This window comes from Nilaparvata lugens, chromosome X (assembly GCF_014356525.2).
Source record: "Nilaparvata lugens isolate BPH chromosome X, ASM1435652v1, whole genome shotgun sequence".
Lineage (NCBI taxonomy): Eukaryota > Metazoa > Arthropoda > Insecta > Hemiptera > Delphacidae > Nilaparvata > Nilaparvata lugens.
In genome coordinates, this window is record NC_052518.1 from 92,876,722 (window position 1) to 92,895,988 (window position 19,267).

At 37.0% G+C, this 19,267-nt stretch overlaps 1 protein-coding gene across 1 annotated transcript; it reads right to left on the reverse strand.

Annotated features, from left to right (window-relative positions):
- Positions 1-2,172: 2,172 nt before the first annotated feature.
- LOC120354829 (basic salivary proline-rich protein 1-like) lies at positions 2,173-5,365 on the reverse strand. Its single transcript, XM_039442700.1, has 2 exons — positions 4,391-5,365; positions 2,173-2,269 (listed from the first exon to the last, which is right to left on the reverse strand). The coding sequence occupies exon 1, from the start codon at positions 5,300-5,302 to the stop codon at positions 4,418-4,420; it is 885 nt and encodes a 294-aa protein (XP_039298634.1). The 5' UTR covers positions 5,303-5,365; the 3' UTR covers positions 2,173-2,269; positions 4,391-4,417.
- Between the last annotated feature and the right edge of the window lie 13,902 nt (positions 5,366-19,267).

Genomic DNA, 19,267 nt, shown 5'->3' on the forward strand with positions numbered 1-19,267 from the left:
TTTTTAATAGAAAATTTATTCATAAATAAATCATGATACTGGAATTTTGAAAGTAGGATAATGAATGATAAATTATACTTAGGAAAGAAATATTCCAATTCATGAATCATTGAAGACTCGGGTTGAAAGGAAGCTAGAACGTTGTTCCAGTGAACAACACAGCGAAGCCGAGCCACCTATGCATAACACGTGTGGTCTGAGGAAAGACCAAGGGGCTCCACTTGGGTTCTCTTTTCCAGTTGGATGCTTTTAGTCCAGGCAACAAATGCTCAAAAAAGGTATAGAGGGAAAAGTTTGGAACACAATTTTTGACCCCGCAGCTCTTTAGTAAGGGGGTAAACATATCAAAAGTCCTACCAACTGTTCTAAGGGGGTGGGGGTGGTTTGAAAGTAACATATTTTTGTTTTTTGTATATATCTCGAACAATATGCGTCTCTCGTCAATTTTGTCGAATACGAAACTAAAGAAACTAAAGCTTACAAATTAGCCTACATGTTTCATCTGTAACATTACTTTATATATCTCATAGTTTTCTCGGTATAAGCTCTCGAAGGTGTCACATTTTGAAGAAAACCCCTTCCGGCTCCGAGTTTTTCATAGTTTTTGCCCTTTTGCCCTACAGCTTGCTAACGATTGATTGAAAAAATCCGTGCTAATCATGAGCTCATGGAGCATCATATTCTCTTAAATTTCAAGTATTATTCCATTATTTTACTCATCTCGCTACGATTGTTACAGTCGTTATAGTGTTGAGTGTAAAATAAATTGACAGGGACATTTGAAGGGAATGTTTGAAACACAAAATTTGACTTCGCAGATTTGTTTGGACTAGTTAGAAGGTTAACATAACAAAAGTCCTCATCTGTACCCCTTGTGCTTGAGGAATGAGGGTGGTTCAAAAGTTGCGTTTTTTCATTTCTGGCTTACAAGCATGTAGCCTATCTTGGAAACAATGCATTTCATGACATATCAGTATGCACTGATATGTTTACCCCCTTACTATCCTTGAAAAAGCTGCGGGGTCGAAAATTGTGTTCCAAACTGTTCCTTCCATACATAATCTTTCATTGACTGGAATATTTGTCTCATATATTAATTCATCTCAATGACTACTGGAAGATCCGATTTTCCTCTCACAATAAACTCTACACTTAATTATTATAATCTAAGGGCCACTGCTAACAAATATGTAACCAATATTGGTAGACGTACATATAACACTAATATTGAATGTATAAGGAGTCAGTTAATTTACATAGGTACTAAAATAATAAACCTCATTCCAAAACACTTTCTCTTGGACAATAAGATCAGCGGAAAAATTAAACTGGATATAAAAAACTGGACATACAGTAATTTCTTCTTCCATTTAGATATATAACTCGAGATTTCTGCTCCAGCATTGTTTTTTGATTTTTCAGTGGACTCGCTTACCTTTATTTTGAGTACCTATTCCTCTGTTTTCTTCCTTCCCCCCATTTCTCCCTTGCCTTTTTCCCTCATAACTTCTCTTCTCTTCTTTGCCTGCCTATTACATGGGAAACCATAGTTGGCTAGGTATCTTCCTCTCTTTTTTTCTCTTCTCCAACACACCCAACCACAAAGCCCATGGTTTTTTATATTTGTAACATTTTATTGTGTTTTATTTGTTTCATAATTCTTTGTAATTTTGTTTTGTCTTGTTTTGTGTGTTTTTAATAAATTGAATTGAAACAAGTAATCGAATTTACAAAAAAATGTTACTTTTTTATATGAACGATATCGGAAATAAAATGTTTTAGTTTGGAAAGATACAATTTTTGAAGTTTTAAGAGAAATTCTGTTAATATAGTCGAAACCGTTTATGATATGGAAAGAAAACGAAATCTGGAAAGTAAGCACTTCAACAACTCATAAATCGCTTATTAGATCATTTAAAAATTTCAGTTGCCACTTTTTCTCACCCTTATAATGATCTTAACAATTATATAGAAAAAATTATCTAATTTGAATAAAAAAGTGTTTCGAACAGCCTTAATGAAAAAACTCTAAATGTAAGAACTTAGTAGAAAAATTCTGAATGAAAGAAATTAATGAAAAAACACACTCTGAAATAAAGAACTAAAGAACTAAAGAAATAAAGAACTTAATGAAAATGTTTAGCGTCATGTTTCTTTGTTTTCGTCATGACTGTTTGGTTGAAGAGTTCGCTTGGTTGTTTTTTTTTTGGTTCATTTTCTCCTCACTCATCTCTTCTTGGCTGAGCTGTATGTATTGACGAGCTCGTTACTGCAACACACACACAAGCATTCATAGAAATGGCAACATATGGATAAATAATCCAATCTCATAGTTTCAACATTACTTTATTATTGATGCTTATACGGGGAATATTTGAAAGAAAGGGAGTTTTGATGCAGACTGAAATTCTGTATACATTGAATGTGTGGTTTAGTTCGGTATGCGTGACGTGAGAGTAGAAAAATATAACATAATATTTATATCCTCTTTGTTGAGTCAATTCTTAAAAACATACTAATAAACGACAAAAATTATGTTCTGTAATTAAGGTCCAATGCAATATTCTATAATAATTAAGAGCTTTGGATATGTGTAATAGTATGGGCATAAGCTATTATCAAATAAAATAACTTTTTATTATTTGAAATGCACCTCATACATTATCAATTTTAATCTTATTGATATTACGAGAATGCCCCTACAAGACTATACTTCTGTGAGTAGGGCTGAGTTCTGGGTAACCAGCAATTGAATCAAGTCTACTGCGTTCACTCAATTTATAGGCTGCAATGTCCTGCTTATTTTTCTAGTGGAGAAGTAACTTCATTTTACTCGATCAATAACTCATTCATAAAATAGCATTTTACCAAAAGTATAGTACTATAAATTATAGTTATAAATCCATAACAATGATATTAATGAACAAAGTTAATGGAAATGAAATAAAAGTAATAATAAGAAATATTAAAGATTTTCGTATACAAGAGTTATTGTACCTACATATCTACTAGTACCTACTCATTGAACTGTAAATCATACTCCAAGACCTTTATAAAATATACCTACATTTAAAAAATGTAAATGAGAAAAAATAAAACATAATAAAATCAAGATTTCTTGCTGTGACCATTAACTTTTCAGTATTAGCAACCATTGCTTTTTGGAGAGTTTTGGAGGAATGGCAAGTAGCCAATCAACAATTAAAAAATACTCTTGCTTTTTAGATGGTTATATTCTTCTATCTCATATTATGTTGGAAGAAATGGCATATAGTGATCTGTCATAGAAGTTTGAACAAGATTTTTTTTAATTCGTCAGTATTTTTTTACAGCTTCCCATGGATAACCGAAAAATCAGCACGGTCACTGTTCCCTATAGATTGAAAAGTTTGAAAATTTAGATAAAAATCATTGATATCTGCACAAACTGTACATGTAATCAATTGACTCCATAAAACCACAAATTATGTACTACTTTTTCTATGTCAAACCAATTAAAGGATAGGAAGTATAAGAACGTGATCATAGTAAAAGCATGATAGTTCCTGGTTGAAGCAAGCTAAGACTGAGATATCATGCGAGTGCTGTAACAGACAGGCTGTTCTTGATGAGGTTTAAAGTATGGGGTTGTGGATGAGGATCTAGTCCTTTCGTCTTCGACTACATCCCTACCCACAACTCCTATCCGAATAGACAACAGTAAATAGAAATATAGACACCGAAATTGCAATATAATTTGACCAAGTCTAAGTGCACTCGTATGTCAGAGGTGAAGGGATGAAAGTGTGTGTCAATAAGAAAGCGAGAAAAAAGCGTTGTCTCATGAGAAAGCGTATGACAAGAAGGTGTGAGTGAGTATGAGACAGTAAACAGGTCTCAGAGAGCTGCATTTAAAAATCACACGTGGTTGATAATACTGGATAACTAATCAAGATGACTTTTCTCTGATCATGGCCCGATCAACGCCATGTGACCTTCCATACACGCACAGATACTTACACACACCCCTTAACACTCACACTTCAACACAGCTCGAACAGCTGACGAGGTAAAAGTCATTTATCTTTTGATTAAAATGATATACACCTTTTCCCCACCTTTACCCATAGTTTTCCACACCTTTGATTCCTTAGTATTCCACACCATTTGATTCCTTAGCATACGCGTAGCTGTAGAATCACAACCAAAAGTTGACTAATCAGCCAATTTTTTTTAATATTCTAGAATGACATAAATGTCCGAACTAGTTATCATTAATTTGAACATTCTACAAGGGAACTTGTAGTTTTCTACAATTAAATATCGAAGTAGGACTTTTAGAATATCTCATTACTTATTATGTAGATCTGTTGGTTCAATTTAAATGGAGTAACTATCATAAAATATTTACCTGCATCATACTATCAGCTGGAGCCATCTAGGAAACTTCAGGTTCCAAAGCCTGAGGCTGTGGTCTCCGTGGCCGAGAACGTCGAGCAACCTCAGTGTTGCCTGGTGGTGATCCCCGTGGATGAGATTGCTGAGCAACCTCAGTGTTGCCTGGTGGTGGTCCCCGTGGATGAGATTGCTGAGCAACCTCAGTGTTGCTTGGCGGTGTTCTCCGTGGCTGAGATCGCCGAGTCACCTCAGTGTTGTCTGCAGGTGGCTCCTGTGGCTGCGATTGCTGATTGTTCCCAGTGTTGCCTGGCGGTGGTACCTGTGACTCAGATCTCTGAGCCAACTTGATGTTGCGTGCTGTTCGTCTCCGTGGTCTTGATCGCCGTCTCGGCCATGTTTGAGGTGAGAAGCATCGCGGTGGTCTCCGTGACCGAAGTGGCCGATTCATCACGGCTATGTCAATAGGTGGGAGAGCAGGTAGCTCAGAAGATCCTGTGAGTGGTTTTGTTGGAGGCCCTGGTGGGGAGGCTGGAAGCGCAGGGAATCCTGTAAGTGGGTTGGTCGATGATGAAGGTAGGACGGTGGTGTCCATCTTATAGTCTATTTCTGGAACTTCAATTTGCGGGTCATCTACTGGATCTTGAACATATTGTTCATTCATGGAAACAATAGTGTGCACATCATTGTCTGGTCTCTGAGCTGCATTAGCTTCAACTAGGAGTAGTGTATCATCCACTGGAGCCTGAACAAAGTCAGTTCCAACATGTGTTCTATCTATTACAGGTTGAATCTCTTCAAGCAAGGAGTAAAGTGTTTGATTTTCATGATTGAGTGTCTGAGTTGCTATAGCTTCACCAGGTTCTTCTCCATAAGGATGGATAAGTTCCATAAGTTCCATTGGATAGGTTCCATGAGATTCAAGCATAGAGGAAATATTTCTCTCATAATCCGCATTGCGTTTAGCAGCAGCTTGAGCTAGTATCTCATCTACTAGATGTTCAACTTCTTCAAATTCAGGGACAAAACTTTCTTTCTCGTCATCCTTTTCCTGAGCTGAATCCATGCCTAGCCTTTTCCTGTAAGTGCAAACAAACATTACAATGAGATTTTTTGGAATATTGATAAGAAATATTGCTGCAGAAATAATGAATGCAAGTTTTGTTAAGTAAACAAATTAAAAATAAGAATCAAAAACTTTGATTAAGAAGAATTTTTTAGAATATTGATAAAAAATATGTCTGCAGAAATAATGAATGCAAGTTTTGTTAAATAGACAGATTAAAAATAAGAATCAAAAACGTTGAAAAAGAAAATTTAATAGTCATGTTTTTTAATATCAATCTATAACTTTGAGGAAAGAAGGGTTCAGTTGTGGGTCTTGAAAGATCTCAAATTCAGTTTCAAATACCCAATGAATAATATATTAGAAGCAAGAGAAGATCCAGGGAGCCAAAGGGGGGGGAACTATAAGGAGTCTGGAGAGTATGGTATACCCTATACCCCCAGCAAGATAGCGGTCGGGGGGACTCACACCTGGAATCATTTGAGAAATTGCATTTCTATATAAGCAGATCATAGATTTCTTCTAAAAAAATCTTGTTGAGTAAGTCTGTACCCTGTATTAAAAATTACTCATTGATGGTGATCATTATTCAAAATTTAAGAGAAATGATTTTTTAAGAGATGATGATTTTTAAGATTTTTTATTGATGATAGACCTATGTAATAAAGTAATATTCAATATTACACAAATATTAACAACTTTAAATATTGACATAGCTATTAACAAGATCATCAATTTTTAACCCTTCAAAAAATTTGTTATTGTACATCCATGGCCACTAATCATTTGAAAGGTTTATTCAATGCTTTAAAGTTCATTTTTGTGATATCGATTCCTTCACCTTTCGTCTCATCAGATTTTGTACATACCCCTTATTTCAAATGCAATTTTACAGAGAAATGATCAGTAATTGTAGCTCTCAGTATATATCCAATATTATGCTGAAATTCATTATTAACTTTTTTTATATATAATCTAAACAAATCAAATTAAATGAATTTATTTCGCAGAATGTTGAATACAAAAATGAGAGTTACAGTACAATAAGATAAAAAGGAAACCTTCTACAAGAGTACAGGTCTGTGTGTAGGAAGGAGTTCATCTATTATAATAAGAGAGAGTAGAGTTGTGTTTGTTCGTGAGTTCGTTTGTTCGCATCAAAACATGTCAACTTGTGGATTGCATACCGGAAAAACGGGAATGATTCAGATCTCCAAATTTCGCACATAGATTCTAAAAATAGCAATATCGTGCACCTGGAAGCCCAAATTTCAATTTTCCTTCTAGATTTTTCTGAATTAATGTTAAAATTTCATCAATGGTACATACGATTTCATAAAAAAATCACCAGATCAATATGGTCGAAATTAAAAAACGAACATCTGTTTCTATTATTGCTTTCCACCTGATACAACTTAACCTCAATAATATTGTTTTGATATTTTCAATAATAATGATAATATTTTTATTATAAATATAATAATAGTATTGTTTTGATAATTAATGAATATTTTCATTTTCACAAACTCTGTATAATAATATGGTGAATGTGAAACAGCTGCATCAGAGAAATTATTTCAAAAGCATCTGTTTAGAAAAAACATAGTTTTGAAACTTCGTTTTCCTGATGCAATGTTTAAGGTGCATACAGATTTAGGCGCCGCGAACATGAGCAGTTCACTACATTTTCATATTGCCGATACAGCATTGATGAAACTGTAGACGTCTCAAAAAACTGTTCTAGCTCAAAAATTAATAATCCATGCCACGTGTAGGCCTAAAGGTGCGTACAGATATACGCGCCGCGAACATGAGCAATTCACTTTTAATCAGCTGATTATATCTGTTTTTTACAGAAACGGTAAGATACAGATATAAAAAGCTTGGCATCAGCTGATTAAAAGTGAATTGCTCATGTTCGCGGCGCGTATATCTGTACGCACCTTTAGGCCTACACGTGGCATGGATTATTAATTTTTGAGCTAGAACAGTTTTTTGAGACGTCTACAGTTTCATCAATGCTGTATCGGCAATATGAAAATGCATGCAGTTAATATGTCTTTGAATGAAGGTGTTGATATTTACATAAATTATTCTCTTCCATTTTTATTTAAATTGAAATTTCAAAATTATTCGAGCCCTGATAGAATGACTGACTCACTGTACAGTCAGTCGAAAATTTTAATATTGGAATGAGGGGTATTTTGGCAAGCTGAGCAAAAAAAAAATAAGGTCATATGCACATTTTTGTTATATCTTCAAATGAAAAATGAATTTTGTGGGTTGTCAAAATTCCCTCTGAAAGGGAAACTATTCAATTTATTCTATCTTTTAGTAAAATAACAATGATCATCCATCCATGTATTATCTTCTATACTATAATACACGTATACAGGTGTAAAGTATAGGAAAATTATGTTGGACACATCATCACGTCTGAAGTACTGGACTGATTAACTTGAAATTTTGCATATACAGGAATTTTAAATCTATTTTAAATTCTTCTAGATTTGATTACATCAAGATTTCAGTTTGTCAAGTTTTCAATTATTTGTCATGCATTCAGTTGTTGTAAGCAGAAGAACATTTCTCTTAAAAAGGAAATTGTAAGATTGGTATTAGATTGGGGATCCTTTTCGAATGATAAAAACAGGTTTTCCGTCGCACCCAAGTTTTTTCCGCCATTTTGAATCCAACTTCTTTTTTAATTGAATGGTGGTCATATGATACATGATTCCGATACAGGATTTCCAGAGAAAAGGTATGGTAAAACCGCAAATCGATATCTCAAACCTTTCAAAATTTATTCTCATTCATTTACTTTATTATAGTATAGAAGATGATAGATAGAAGGATATAAAATCATCCACCTATCTATCATCTTCGATACTATAATAAAGGAAAGAACTGGCTTGAACACGTATACACGTGTAGAGGATAGGAAAATTATGTTTGACACATCATCACGTCTGGAACTACTGGACTGATTTACTTGAAATGCTGCTAATAAATTTTTAATCAACCGAGGATTCTTAGGCGGGATGCACACCGGAGAAACGCATTTCGTGAAGCCCTCTTTCATGAAACTTGTTTCATGCAATCCGTTTCACTCGTGCATGCATACAAAGGAAACGTTACTTGCTTAATCTTATCAGTCGATTGCGAGCAATTTTCGTTTCACGTTTCCTGAAACTTTTTTCACGAAACGAGTTTCTCCGGTGTGCATCCCGCCTTATAGGCCTATTTTCATTAATTCTTCTATATTTCATTACGTAAAGTTTTAAAATAGATCCTTGCGAAGCACGGGTTATCTGCTAGTTATGATATAAAATATAATAAGATCTGTCAACTTATCAGCCTTATTAACCTATAATACATTATACAAATGATATATCCTAATAATTAGCAGCTTTGAGCTCCAGTACAGTCATTTATCAACAATTCGAATCCCAAATCCATTTTATCATTTAAAATACCCAAGATAATCTTGAAATAAGCTATCATATCTACGAATATCTTTGTTGATATCTCTACAAATATCTTTGGTTAATTAAGAATCTACATGCAAAATCGCAAGTTAGTTTCAGTCCAGTAGCTTAGACGTGATGATGACGTGATATCATCAAACATAATTTTCCTATCCCGTACGTGTATAAGCCAGCTCTTTACTTTATTATAGATATAGTTAACGGCTGCAAAAGATAGGACTGTGAAACAGAGTAGTGGTGAAACTATGATAGCGCCAGAAGTGTCTCAAACACAATAGTAGGTTACTAAATGAAATTTAGAGAGAGAGAGACTTTTGTTTGAGCCGAATGTGAATCTATATACATAGAAATGAATGTCTGTCTGTGTGTTTGTATGTTTGTTTGTTCCCTATAGACTTGAAAACTACTTGAGTTAACGGCATGAAAATTTGGGAATATGTTGTGTGAATATTGGGGATGGTTTCTGAAGAGAAATTTTAATAGGGGGGATAATAATAATAATTTATTAGTCAATTTTACAGACCTATGTTTACGAAATTGTCGACAGAGCAGCTACCGAAGTACGGAAAGACGATTATGATTCAAGATCATATTGTGATAATATGATTGAGCATCTGAAGTTACCAGCTGTATAATAAACACGTCACCCTATGATAAATTGTGTACTGGTATTAAAACGGTAGTTTGGAGTTGAAGTTTGTATAGTTGATTGGTACCAGCTGTAGATAATCGTTCCTTAGAAGACCTATACAAATAATTATCACTCCCCTATCATTGAAAAACTGGAAAATGTTGGGAAAAAATATTCACCTCTTGAAAGAGAGTTGTTCATATTGCATCCATTAATTGCTGAAGAATGAAAGGATAATTTAAATTTTTTTGAATTTAGACAGGCTCAATCACCAGGAATAGGTACTATAAATTATATGAGGGACCAGTAAGCCATTAATTTTGAGTAGTTCAATCACTTCCAATGTGGACACTGGATACATTATGGACAATCAATGAATCAATACGTTTTAGTAATTCAATTCAATTCAAAAATACGTATGAAATTCATTAGCTACAGAATAGAAAACTTTTGATTGCAGTGACCCCGACTACTACAATATGAATAGCCATTTGGATCAAATATAAGGAATTACTCACATCTCTCATCGACTCGTACTTTTTATTCACAAAATATTAACAAAAAAAATATAAGTTATATTGAATGAACTAAAGGCTAAGGTTTGCCTTTTTCTGGCCGTGCTTCGAATAATGTAGGTATATGTTCGACTTTTTTTTGTAATCTTGTTGTCTATTAAGAAAGTTTTCAATGTGATTTTTGATGGCAATAGAATTTGAATTTGAAAAAAGAATTATCAACAAACTCCTAACCAAAGAAAATCTCTGTGCTCTGTTCTAATCGGAATGTATGAGACTCCATATACAGCTGATAGAAGGCACAAACCGAACTGGCCAAGAATACAACAATGAAACACACACGTGTCAAGCTCGCGCTCTCTATTTACGAAAAATTAATTCGATCAGCTGATTGATAAGATTATTTTTAGCTTTCCAATGATTACAACATATGTTAGAATATCATGTGTCAATTATCTCAGTTTCATATGGCGTTCACCTTACCATGTTCATAACCTTACTTTTTACTTATTAGGATCCTTTTTCATCCTTTGAAATCCTTAGAGGCAAAATATCTCAAAATCCGTTCTTAGTGCGCGTCTAGCATGTTTGAAGAATATTTTTGCAAATTTTTAAGTCTGTAGGCCAATCAGTTTTAGCTGTAGTGTGATTTTACACAAACATTTTCAAAAAATGCCCTCTCCTGAACACCCCTGTGCTCCTGATCAGAATTTTTCTGCATAGATCTAATTATTATTCGTAGCTGAACAAAAAAGTTCTTCATGACTTTGCTGTGCGATGAGCGGTTAAAAAGTACAAAATTTTTGGGGGGCCCCAGCAATCTGCTTCCTCAGGGGGGCAATTTTCTGAAAATCCTTTCTTAGTGGATGTTTTGAGGCTACCATAAACAATTGTGCGAAATTTCAAGTTTTTAGGCTCAGTAGTTTGGGCTGTGGTATGATTTCAGTCTGTCGGGGCTTAGCCTTTTATAGATTGAGATATACAATTTGATTAATCGATATTGCAATTATTGTTTTTATAAAAAAGTCCTATTATTGTATTTCACTTGCTTTTCGTTTGTTTAAAAGAACGTTCCATTCTATTATTGAAGGGTTCTAGGCAGAGGTCGAGGCCGAAGTGCCTCAATGTAACACAAATACATGTTAGCCTGCATGGTGAGGAGAGATCGAGGTAAAGGTATACCGCGCGGCTTACCAAGAGGTCTCCTGTCACCGCATTTGAAGATACCTGAGATAGTGCTTGTTTCGAGCGGTTTATCGCGCGGTGCTTCAGAATGATTTTTATATCTTGGAAATTTCGCCATCACTAGCTCCAAAGCTCTAGAAAAGAAGGAAAACCAGTGCGGCATATCTCTCCAATATGCGATGCTCCCTTTATCCCTATCTGAACTTTGACCTCGACCTCTTCTTCACTATGTAAAAATCCTAACAATCATCAGATACCGGTCGCTAGAAGGACAGTTTTTCTGAGGTTGCTAGGTGGATGAAACTGTGAGCAATGTGATTTAATATCAACATTACTTATAAATACCATCAATGTCAATTCAACCGATACTGACAATGAATATTCGTATAGGAGGGCTGCTCCTTGCCATTCACTTTTGCATGTATCATCATTGGTTGAATGGGGAGAAGTGTTGTTATTTAAAAGGAATGCTGGCAGTTTAAATATGACCACATCTGGCTCCGCCTTCCTGGCTCCCTTCCTCTCTCAACAGCAGTTGGCATTTAAGGCTCAATTTCGAAGGGTGAAAGAACCGCCCAAATCCGGCAAATCGCTTCACAATGGCCGACTGCAAACACCAACATCAGAGAAACTGATTCGCTTGGAGGCAGAAAAGCATGCATGTTGCTCTCAGAGAGTATAGCATGTACTATACTTTATACTATTGTTCTGGCCAGAGAAAGAGAACTCGAATTGTAGCGCCAGAATGCCAGACTATAGTTCTGCCAATAGCAGGCTTGTGATTGCACAAGCAGACCATCCTGCTTGCTTGGCATTGCGGATGTTTTTTGTGAGTCGTCCTTGTCTTGTCTGTCTTGTCTCGTCGGCCCGTTGTCTTGCAAGACAAAATTGTGATTGTCTATCATGTAATTTTCGATCAGAATTTCTTGTAAATTGTTTGAGTGTCGTGTGTGTGAATTATGAATATATGTTAACAGCGTAAATAGTATTGAATTGAATTAATTTGAATTGGATTTGAATTAATAAAGAATCCAGTTTGAGCTTTGTTCAAAACACAGTGCATAGCCTGCAAGTTGAACGCGAAAAGGCAGCCCGGAAGCAAGAACCTGTCTCTTCCCAGATTTCGTCCCACCCTGAACCTGACCAAAACACCTGATAAAGGCTTCAAAGGGCAAGTAGTCAAGATTGGAATAAATTTGGTGAGTTTTTGCTCTTTTTTATTGTTCATTAATGCAGAGTTTAACTGTACAAATAACCTGGCTCAAATTGAAGATTAAATTTTGCCCCTTGTTTGTATTTGATTATTTAAATAGTAAATTACAGTCCTCTGGTAGCTCTAGCCTGAGCTTTGTTCAGAACATTATATGATCCTGCCGAGCTGGGATGAATTTAAATTTGTAATTTGTTGATTAATTCACACACATTGGATTTAAGCAGTTTCGTATTTGTCCAATGTTGGCATGTTGAGAATGGTCTGATCCAAGCAATCCGATCTCATTAAGTTGTGCTCAACTTAAGTTTGTTGTAGCCTTGTTCTAAGAGCAAGGTTTCTTGTCAATTTTTATTTGTCTGAAATTAAATTTATTTCAGTTAAAATTATAATTTCCTAAAACTAGGCTCATTGTGCTCTTTTTCAGGAATTTGTTTGTTTGTTGGAATTTGTATTGTCCATTTTTTATACATGTTAGTGAAGGTTAATCACCAGCATGATTTTGTTTGTTCTATTCAACAAGTTATCGTTTGTTTGTGAGTTGTTGGAAGAACATTATCTAATCATATAGTTTTGTTCTCAGCAATAACTTATCTTGTGAATTGATAATCAAAGTTTAACTTTGATAACTAACTAATTCGTGATTCTTCCTTTCATCTAGTTTTGAACTCATTCTTGTTTTATTGTCTGTTGTTTGTATTGTTGGGGCTGAATTGTTTTGTGTATGAGTTCAAGATGGAGGAAAAATTACAGAAACAAATCAGGGTGCATCGCGCTAAACTGGAACAATTGTATGCCAGATTGCAAAGAATTTATGACCTGTCTAGAAATGTCTCTGATCCAAAAGTTGCTGAGCGATTTTCAATCTTGTATCCTCGGGTGTCTCAGACCATTTCGGATTATGAAAAGACAGAATTAGTGGTTAATGAGTTGGAACTTGAGTTGAATAAAGATCATGTTGTAGCATTCAACGACTCACACCTAGATCTGTTTCAGTATATTGAAGTAGTGGCTAACACTCTCAAACAGAAAGAGGCGACTGTCGCTATTGCTCAATCTTCGGCAGCTACAGCAGCTAGTTCACAGCCAGTTGTGTCCGAGTCGGTACTGCCTAAAATCGACCTTCCGAAATTTGATGGGAACCAGACTCAATGGTCGGTGTTTTATGAACTATTTAAGGCATTGGTACATGACAACAAGAATTTGAACGATCAGCAGAAGGTCCAATATCTTGTAAGTAGACTTACTGGACAAGCAGCAAATATTTGTCGTCATTTGCCACCATTGGCTAACAATTATCAAATAATTTGGCAGGCATTATTGACCTGCTATAATGATCCACAGGCGCAAGTCGATGCCTATTTCAAACAAATTTTTGAATTTTGTCCAATAAAATCAGAATCAAAGGCAGGTTGTAATGCGATTTCAGATGGGTTTTGCAGTTCAATCAATGCATTGAAGAGATTGCAACTCACTGATTTGTCAGACTCGATATTCCTCTATCATGGCTTGAGATTGCTGGATCCAAGTTCTCGTAGAAATCTCGTTGAATCGGCCATCTGTGACAAGGCTATGCCAACTTATACCAATTATGTCAAATTCATTGAAAAGCAAATTAAGACTCTTCCTTCTGATGAGAAACAGACTGAATCGTTTAATATGAAGCACAAAAAGGATAATAAATCAAAGGTGTTTGTGGTTCAATCTAATGATTCATCTAACGATGCATCTAGTAAAAATCCCAATTGTCTGAAGTGCTCAAAACTGGGTCATCGGTTAGTAGATTGTGCAAGTTTCTTGAAAATGACTCCTTGGGATCGTTATTGTTTGATTAAAGGAAAGTTTTGTTGTTTTCGTTGTCTTGATGTGGATCATTTGAGTAGAAATTGTCATAGTAAAACTCAGTGTGCTCAATGTCAAGAATCTCATCATTCTTTATTGCACTTTTCCAGATCAAGTTCCAATGAAGGTGTTGCGTGCTCATCAAACTCCAAGGCAGGTGGCACATCATCTATTAGTTGTTGTTCTACATCCAACGATGTAGAAAATTCGACCGTTGTGGTTGTGTTGTCGACCGTCACTGCACATGTTTGAGATTGTAATGATCAGCTTTGTGATGTTCGTTTCTTGGTTGACACCGGGAGTCAGTGTCATTTTGTTACAGCCAAATTGTGTCGGCGTTTGAGACTACCATTCCAGCCCATGAAAACCGTTGTTTGTGGATTCGGTGGTGGTACTAGTGAAGTTCGAGGTCGTACTTGTGTGTCGATTCAGTCGAAGTTGGATCCTACCGTCAAGTTTTCGATGGATGCCACAGTGGTAGATAAAATCATCGACAAGTTGCCTTCTTGTGAAATCGACAGATCCAAACTTCATCATCTTGAAAATCTCACACTGGCTGACGACAAATTCTACCTTCCTAGTAGAATAGATGGCATCATTGGTGCGGAGTTAGTTCCTCACTTGCTACGTGGGAGTCCTAGTACAGGTGAATCACACGAATTGATGACTGTTAATAGTGTCTTTGGTCACATTCTGATGGGGAGAGCGCCGATTCTCACTTCAACAACAAATGTGTCGAATTGTTTTACAGCCATCTGTAGTCCATTCGTTAGTAGTCCATCGTTGGATAGTTTTGTGGAACGTTTTTGGGAGTTGGAATCGTGCCCTGCACCAAGCTGTCAACTGAAACCGGAAGAGTTGGAGTGTGAGGTAAATTTTCGGAAGTCTGTACATCGTGTGAATTCTGGTCGTTTTGTTGTTGCCTTGTCATTTGCGGAGCCGCCCAGCAGCTTGGGAGATTTGTATGCTGTCGCCGAACGCAGACTGCTGACTTTGGAGAGACGACTAGAGCTTGACAGCAATATTCGTATTTCATATCATGAAATATTGATCGATTACCTACGTCAGGGTCACATGTCGTTTGTAGCAGATCAGACAGACCGAGGTGGTTACTACATACCGCATCACGCCATCGTGAAAGCAAGCAGCACTACCACGCCCATCCGAATTGTATTTGATGCTGGTTCCAGAACATCATCTGGTTTGTCATTGAACCAGGTTCTTCATGCTGGTCCCAAATTGCAGACTGACATTTTTGTTTTGTTAGTTAATTTTCGTTTGTTCCCAATCGCACTAACTGCCGACATTAAACAAATGTATCGACAGATATTAGTGGAGGATTCCTGCCATCGTTATCAGCATGTATTGTGGAGATTTTCGCCGGAGGATCCAATCGAAATTTATCAGCTCAATTGTGTTGTTTTTGGTGTTTCAAGCTCTCCATATTTGGCGCTTCGCACCGTCCACCAGCTTGTAGAGGAGGATGGAAATCGTTTTCCAGCAGCCAAGGCGAGAATACCAGGAGACATGTTCATGGACGACTTAGTCACATCTGTCGCCACAGAGTCAGAGGCCGCGGAGCTGTATCGTCAGTCCAAGCAGCTGTTTGAGGGAGGAGGTTTCTCGCTCACAAAGTGGACTTCAAATTCACCATCAATGTTGGAGAAATTCTCGGAGGAAGAGAAATCGTTTTCGTACAAGGATTTCGAAGCAGACAACTCCTTGGCTATCTTGGGATTGAATTGGCAACCTAGTACTGATCTGTTTCAGTTTTCAGTCAAGAGTGGTGAGGTCGTTGCTACTAAGCATTCTATTCTGTCAGTGATGGCTCGTATCTATGATCCACTTGGTCTCTTGTCACCGTTTACATTATTTCTAAAGTGTCTTGTCCAGAAACTGTGGAAATTAGGAGTGGATTGGGACGAGAAGCTGCCTGAGTCTATATGCACTCTTTGGGAGAATTGTCAAAAAGAGTTGCCTCTATTGTTGAAATTTGCTGTTCCACATCACGTTGGTTTGTTTCAGGATTCTAACATCAGTTTGATTGGTTTTTGTGACACATCATTGTCTGGTTTTGGTGCAGTTATCTATGTGAAGTCGCAGAATGAGAGCGAGGAGCCAAGAGTTGTATTATTGTGTTCAAAGTCCAAGGTAGCACCATCTAAAGTTGTTTCAATACCTCGTTTGGAGTTGTGTGCGGCACTCTTGTTGGCAGAACTCATGAATTCAGTAGTCACTATTATTAGTGAACGTTGTCATGTGTCTCGTATTGTTGCACTCTCTGATTCTACAGTCACCTTGTGTTGGATTAATGCTCCATCCGCGAAATGGCAAACTTTTGTTGGTAGTCACATCACAAAAATACAGGATTCTTGTATACAGGGGTGGATGCATGTTGCCGGAATTGAAAATCCCGCTGACTGTTTGTCTAGAGGTTTATCACCTGTTGAGCTTGTGAACTTTCCATTGTGGCTCTCAGGTCCATCATGGATAGCAGAGGACGAATGCGATTGGCCCGTTCGAACTCAAATGGAAGAGATAGTGGATCCACCGGAAGCAAAAAAAACCGTCAGTGTTGACAGTCACAAAATCTCCTGATTGTAACAGCAATGCAATATATTCATTGATTGGTTGTTGTTTGGATTATGGTCGTCTTTTGAGAATTGTAGTTCTTGTTCTCAAATTCTTACGAATCTTACCCCAATCAGAAGAATCAGATTTCGATGTTGCTGAGAGGTATCTATGTGAAGTGGTACAGAAGATACATTTTTCATCTGAATTTGTGCAATTAGAGAAGGGAGAAGATTGTTCTATGCGCCTACGTCGCCTGTCTCCATTCATTGATAAAGGTGTGATTCGCGTTGGCGGTCGTTTGTCTCATGCTGGACTTGAATATGAGACTTGTCATCAGATGATCTTACAAGAATCCGACGCTTTCGTATCGATGTTAATTGATTATCATCACAAGAAGAATTGTCATGCTGGACCTTCGATATTGTTGTCCTTGGTCAGACAAAAATTCTGGATACTGTCTGCTCGCTCTATTATTTGTATTTGTGTCTTTAAGTGTAATTGTTGTTTCCGTATTCGACCTAGTAATAATGCAATTATGCTTGTCGAGTGTCAAAATGCAAACCATTTGAAAATTGTGGTGTGGATTATGCTGGTCCTCTGTGTATTACTATGACGAGATGTCGTAATCCTTGTGTTTTGAAAGCCTACATTTGTCTGTTTGTGTGTATGGCAACAAAGGCGGTACATATTGAGTTGGTATCAGACCTATCAATGCCCATGTTTTTAGCTGCGTTTCGTCGTTTTTTGTCATGTCGTGGACCCTGTCATGTGATGTATTCCGATTGTGGTACTAATTTTGTAGGTGCCAAGGAACAGTTGCAAAAAATATCTCAACTTTTGAACTCGTCCGAGTTTCAAACCACATTGACTAGTAACTCGCCGAACACAAAATTGATTGGAAATTCATTCCCCCTGGTTCGCCGCATTTTGGAGGTCTGTGGGAGGCAAATGTCAAATCTGTAAAGTTGCATCTGTTCCGAGTAATTGGCAATCAACTTCTCACCTATGAGGAACTGAACACTGTATTGGTGCAGATTGAAGGTGTCCTGGATTCCCGCCTGCTGTGTGTACTGAGTGAGGATCCGCGTGAACTGCTGGCTTTAACACCAGCACACTTTTTGACTCTAACACCGTTGAAATCGTTTCCCATGCGGGACGTGGACAGTGTCCCTGTGAATCGTCTCACCAGGTATGAATTGATCAGTCAACTTATTCAATCGTTCTGGAACCGATGGAGAAGAGAGTACCTGCACGAACTTCAAAGTCGTAAAAAATGGTTGAAATCACCCACGTCTATCGGTGTGGGAACGGTTGTGGTAGTTGACCAACCAAAAACACCTCCATTGTAGTGGCCACTGGGTGTCATTGAACAAGTGTTTCCGGGAAGTAACGGGGAAGTTCGAGTGGCAAGTGTTCGCCTAAAAACTGGTATTTATAAAAGACCAGTAACAAAATTATATCCACTCCCAACTCAATAGTTGTTGTGATTGTTGCATTTTTTTCTCTTTTGTGTTGTTTTTTGGTGTTGGTGTTTTGTTCTTTTTGGCATGTCTGGATTTTTTCCTTTCCTTGGTTTTTTTCAGTTTTGTAACTTGGCTGAAAAATAGTTTTTCAGAGGCGGGGGTATGTTCTGGCCAGAGAACTCGAATTGTAGCACCAGAATGCCAGACTATAGTTCTGCCAATAGCAGGCTTGTGTTTGGCACAATAGCAGGCGCAGACCATCCTGCTTGCTTGGCATTGTGGATGTTTTTTGTGAGTCGTCCTTGTCTTGTCTGTCTTGTCTCTTCGGCCCATTGTCTTGCAAGACAAAATTATGTTTGTCTATCATGTAATTTTCGATCGGAAATTTCTTGTAAATTGTTTGAGTGTCGTGTGTATGAATTATGAATATAACAGCATAAATAGTATTGAATTGAATTAATTTGAATCGGATTTGAATTTATAAAGAATCCAGTTTGAGCTTTGTTCAAAACACAGTGCATAGCCTGCAAGTTGAATGTGAAAAGGCAGCCCGGAAGCAAGAACCTGTCTCTTCCCAATGGCCGACTGCAAACACCAACATCAGAGAAACTGATTCGCTTGGAGGCAGAAAAGCATGCATGTTGCTCTCGGAGAGTATAGCATGTACTATACTTAATACTATATTGAATGTTCCATACTCTGTGGCTGGCTGCTCCCCCAAATTGTTGATGAGATTTTAGAACGGTGAACGAACGGTACGTCTATTAAATTCAACGCTGCTTAAATGACGTTAAATTTATAACATCATGGAAATTAATGAATGTATCAGACGAAAATGCAGTAAACCGTAATTTAACGGCGGATAAATTAATAGACGTACGTGCAACCCGTCCTTCACCATCTATCTATCTACTTGTAT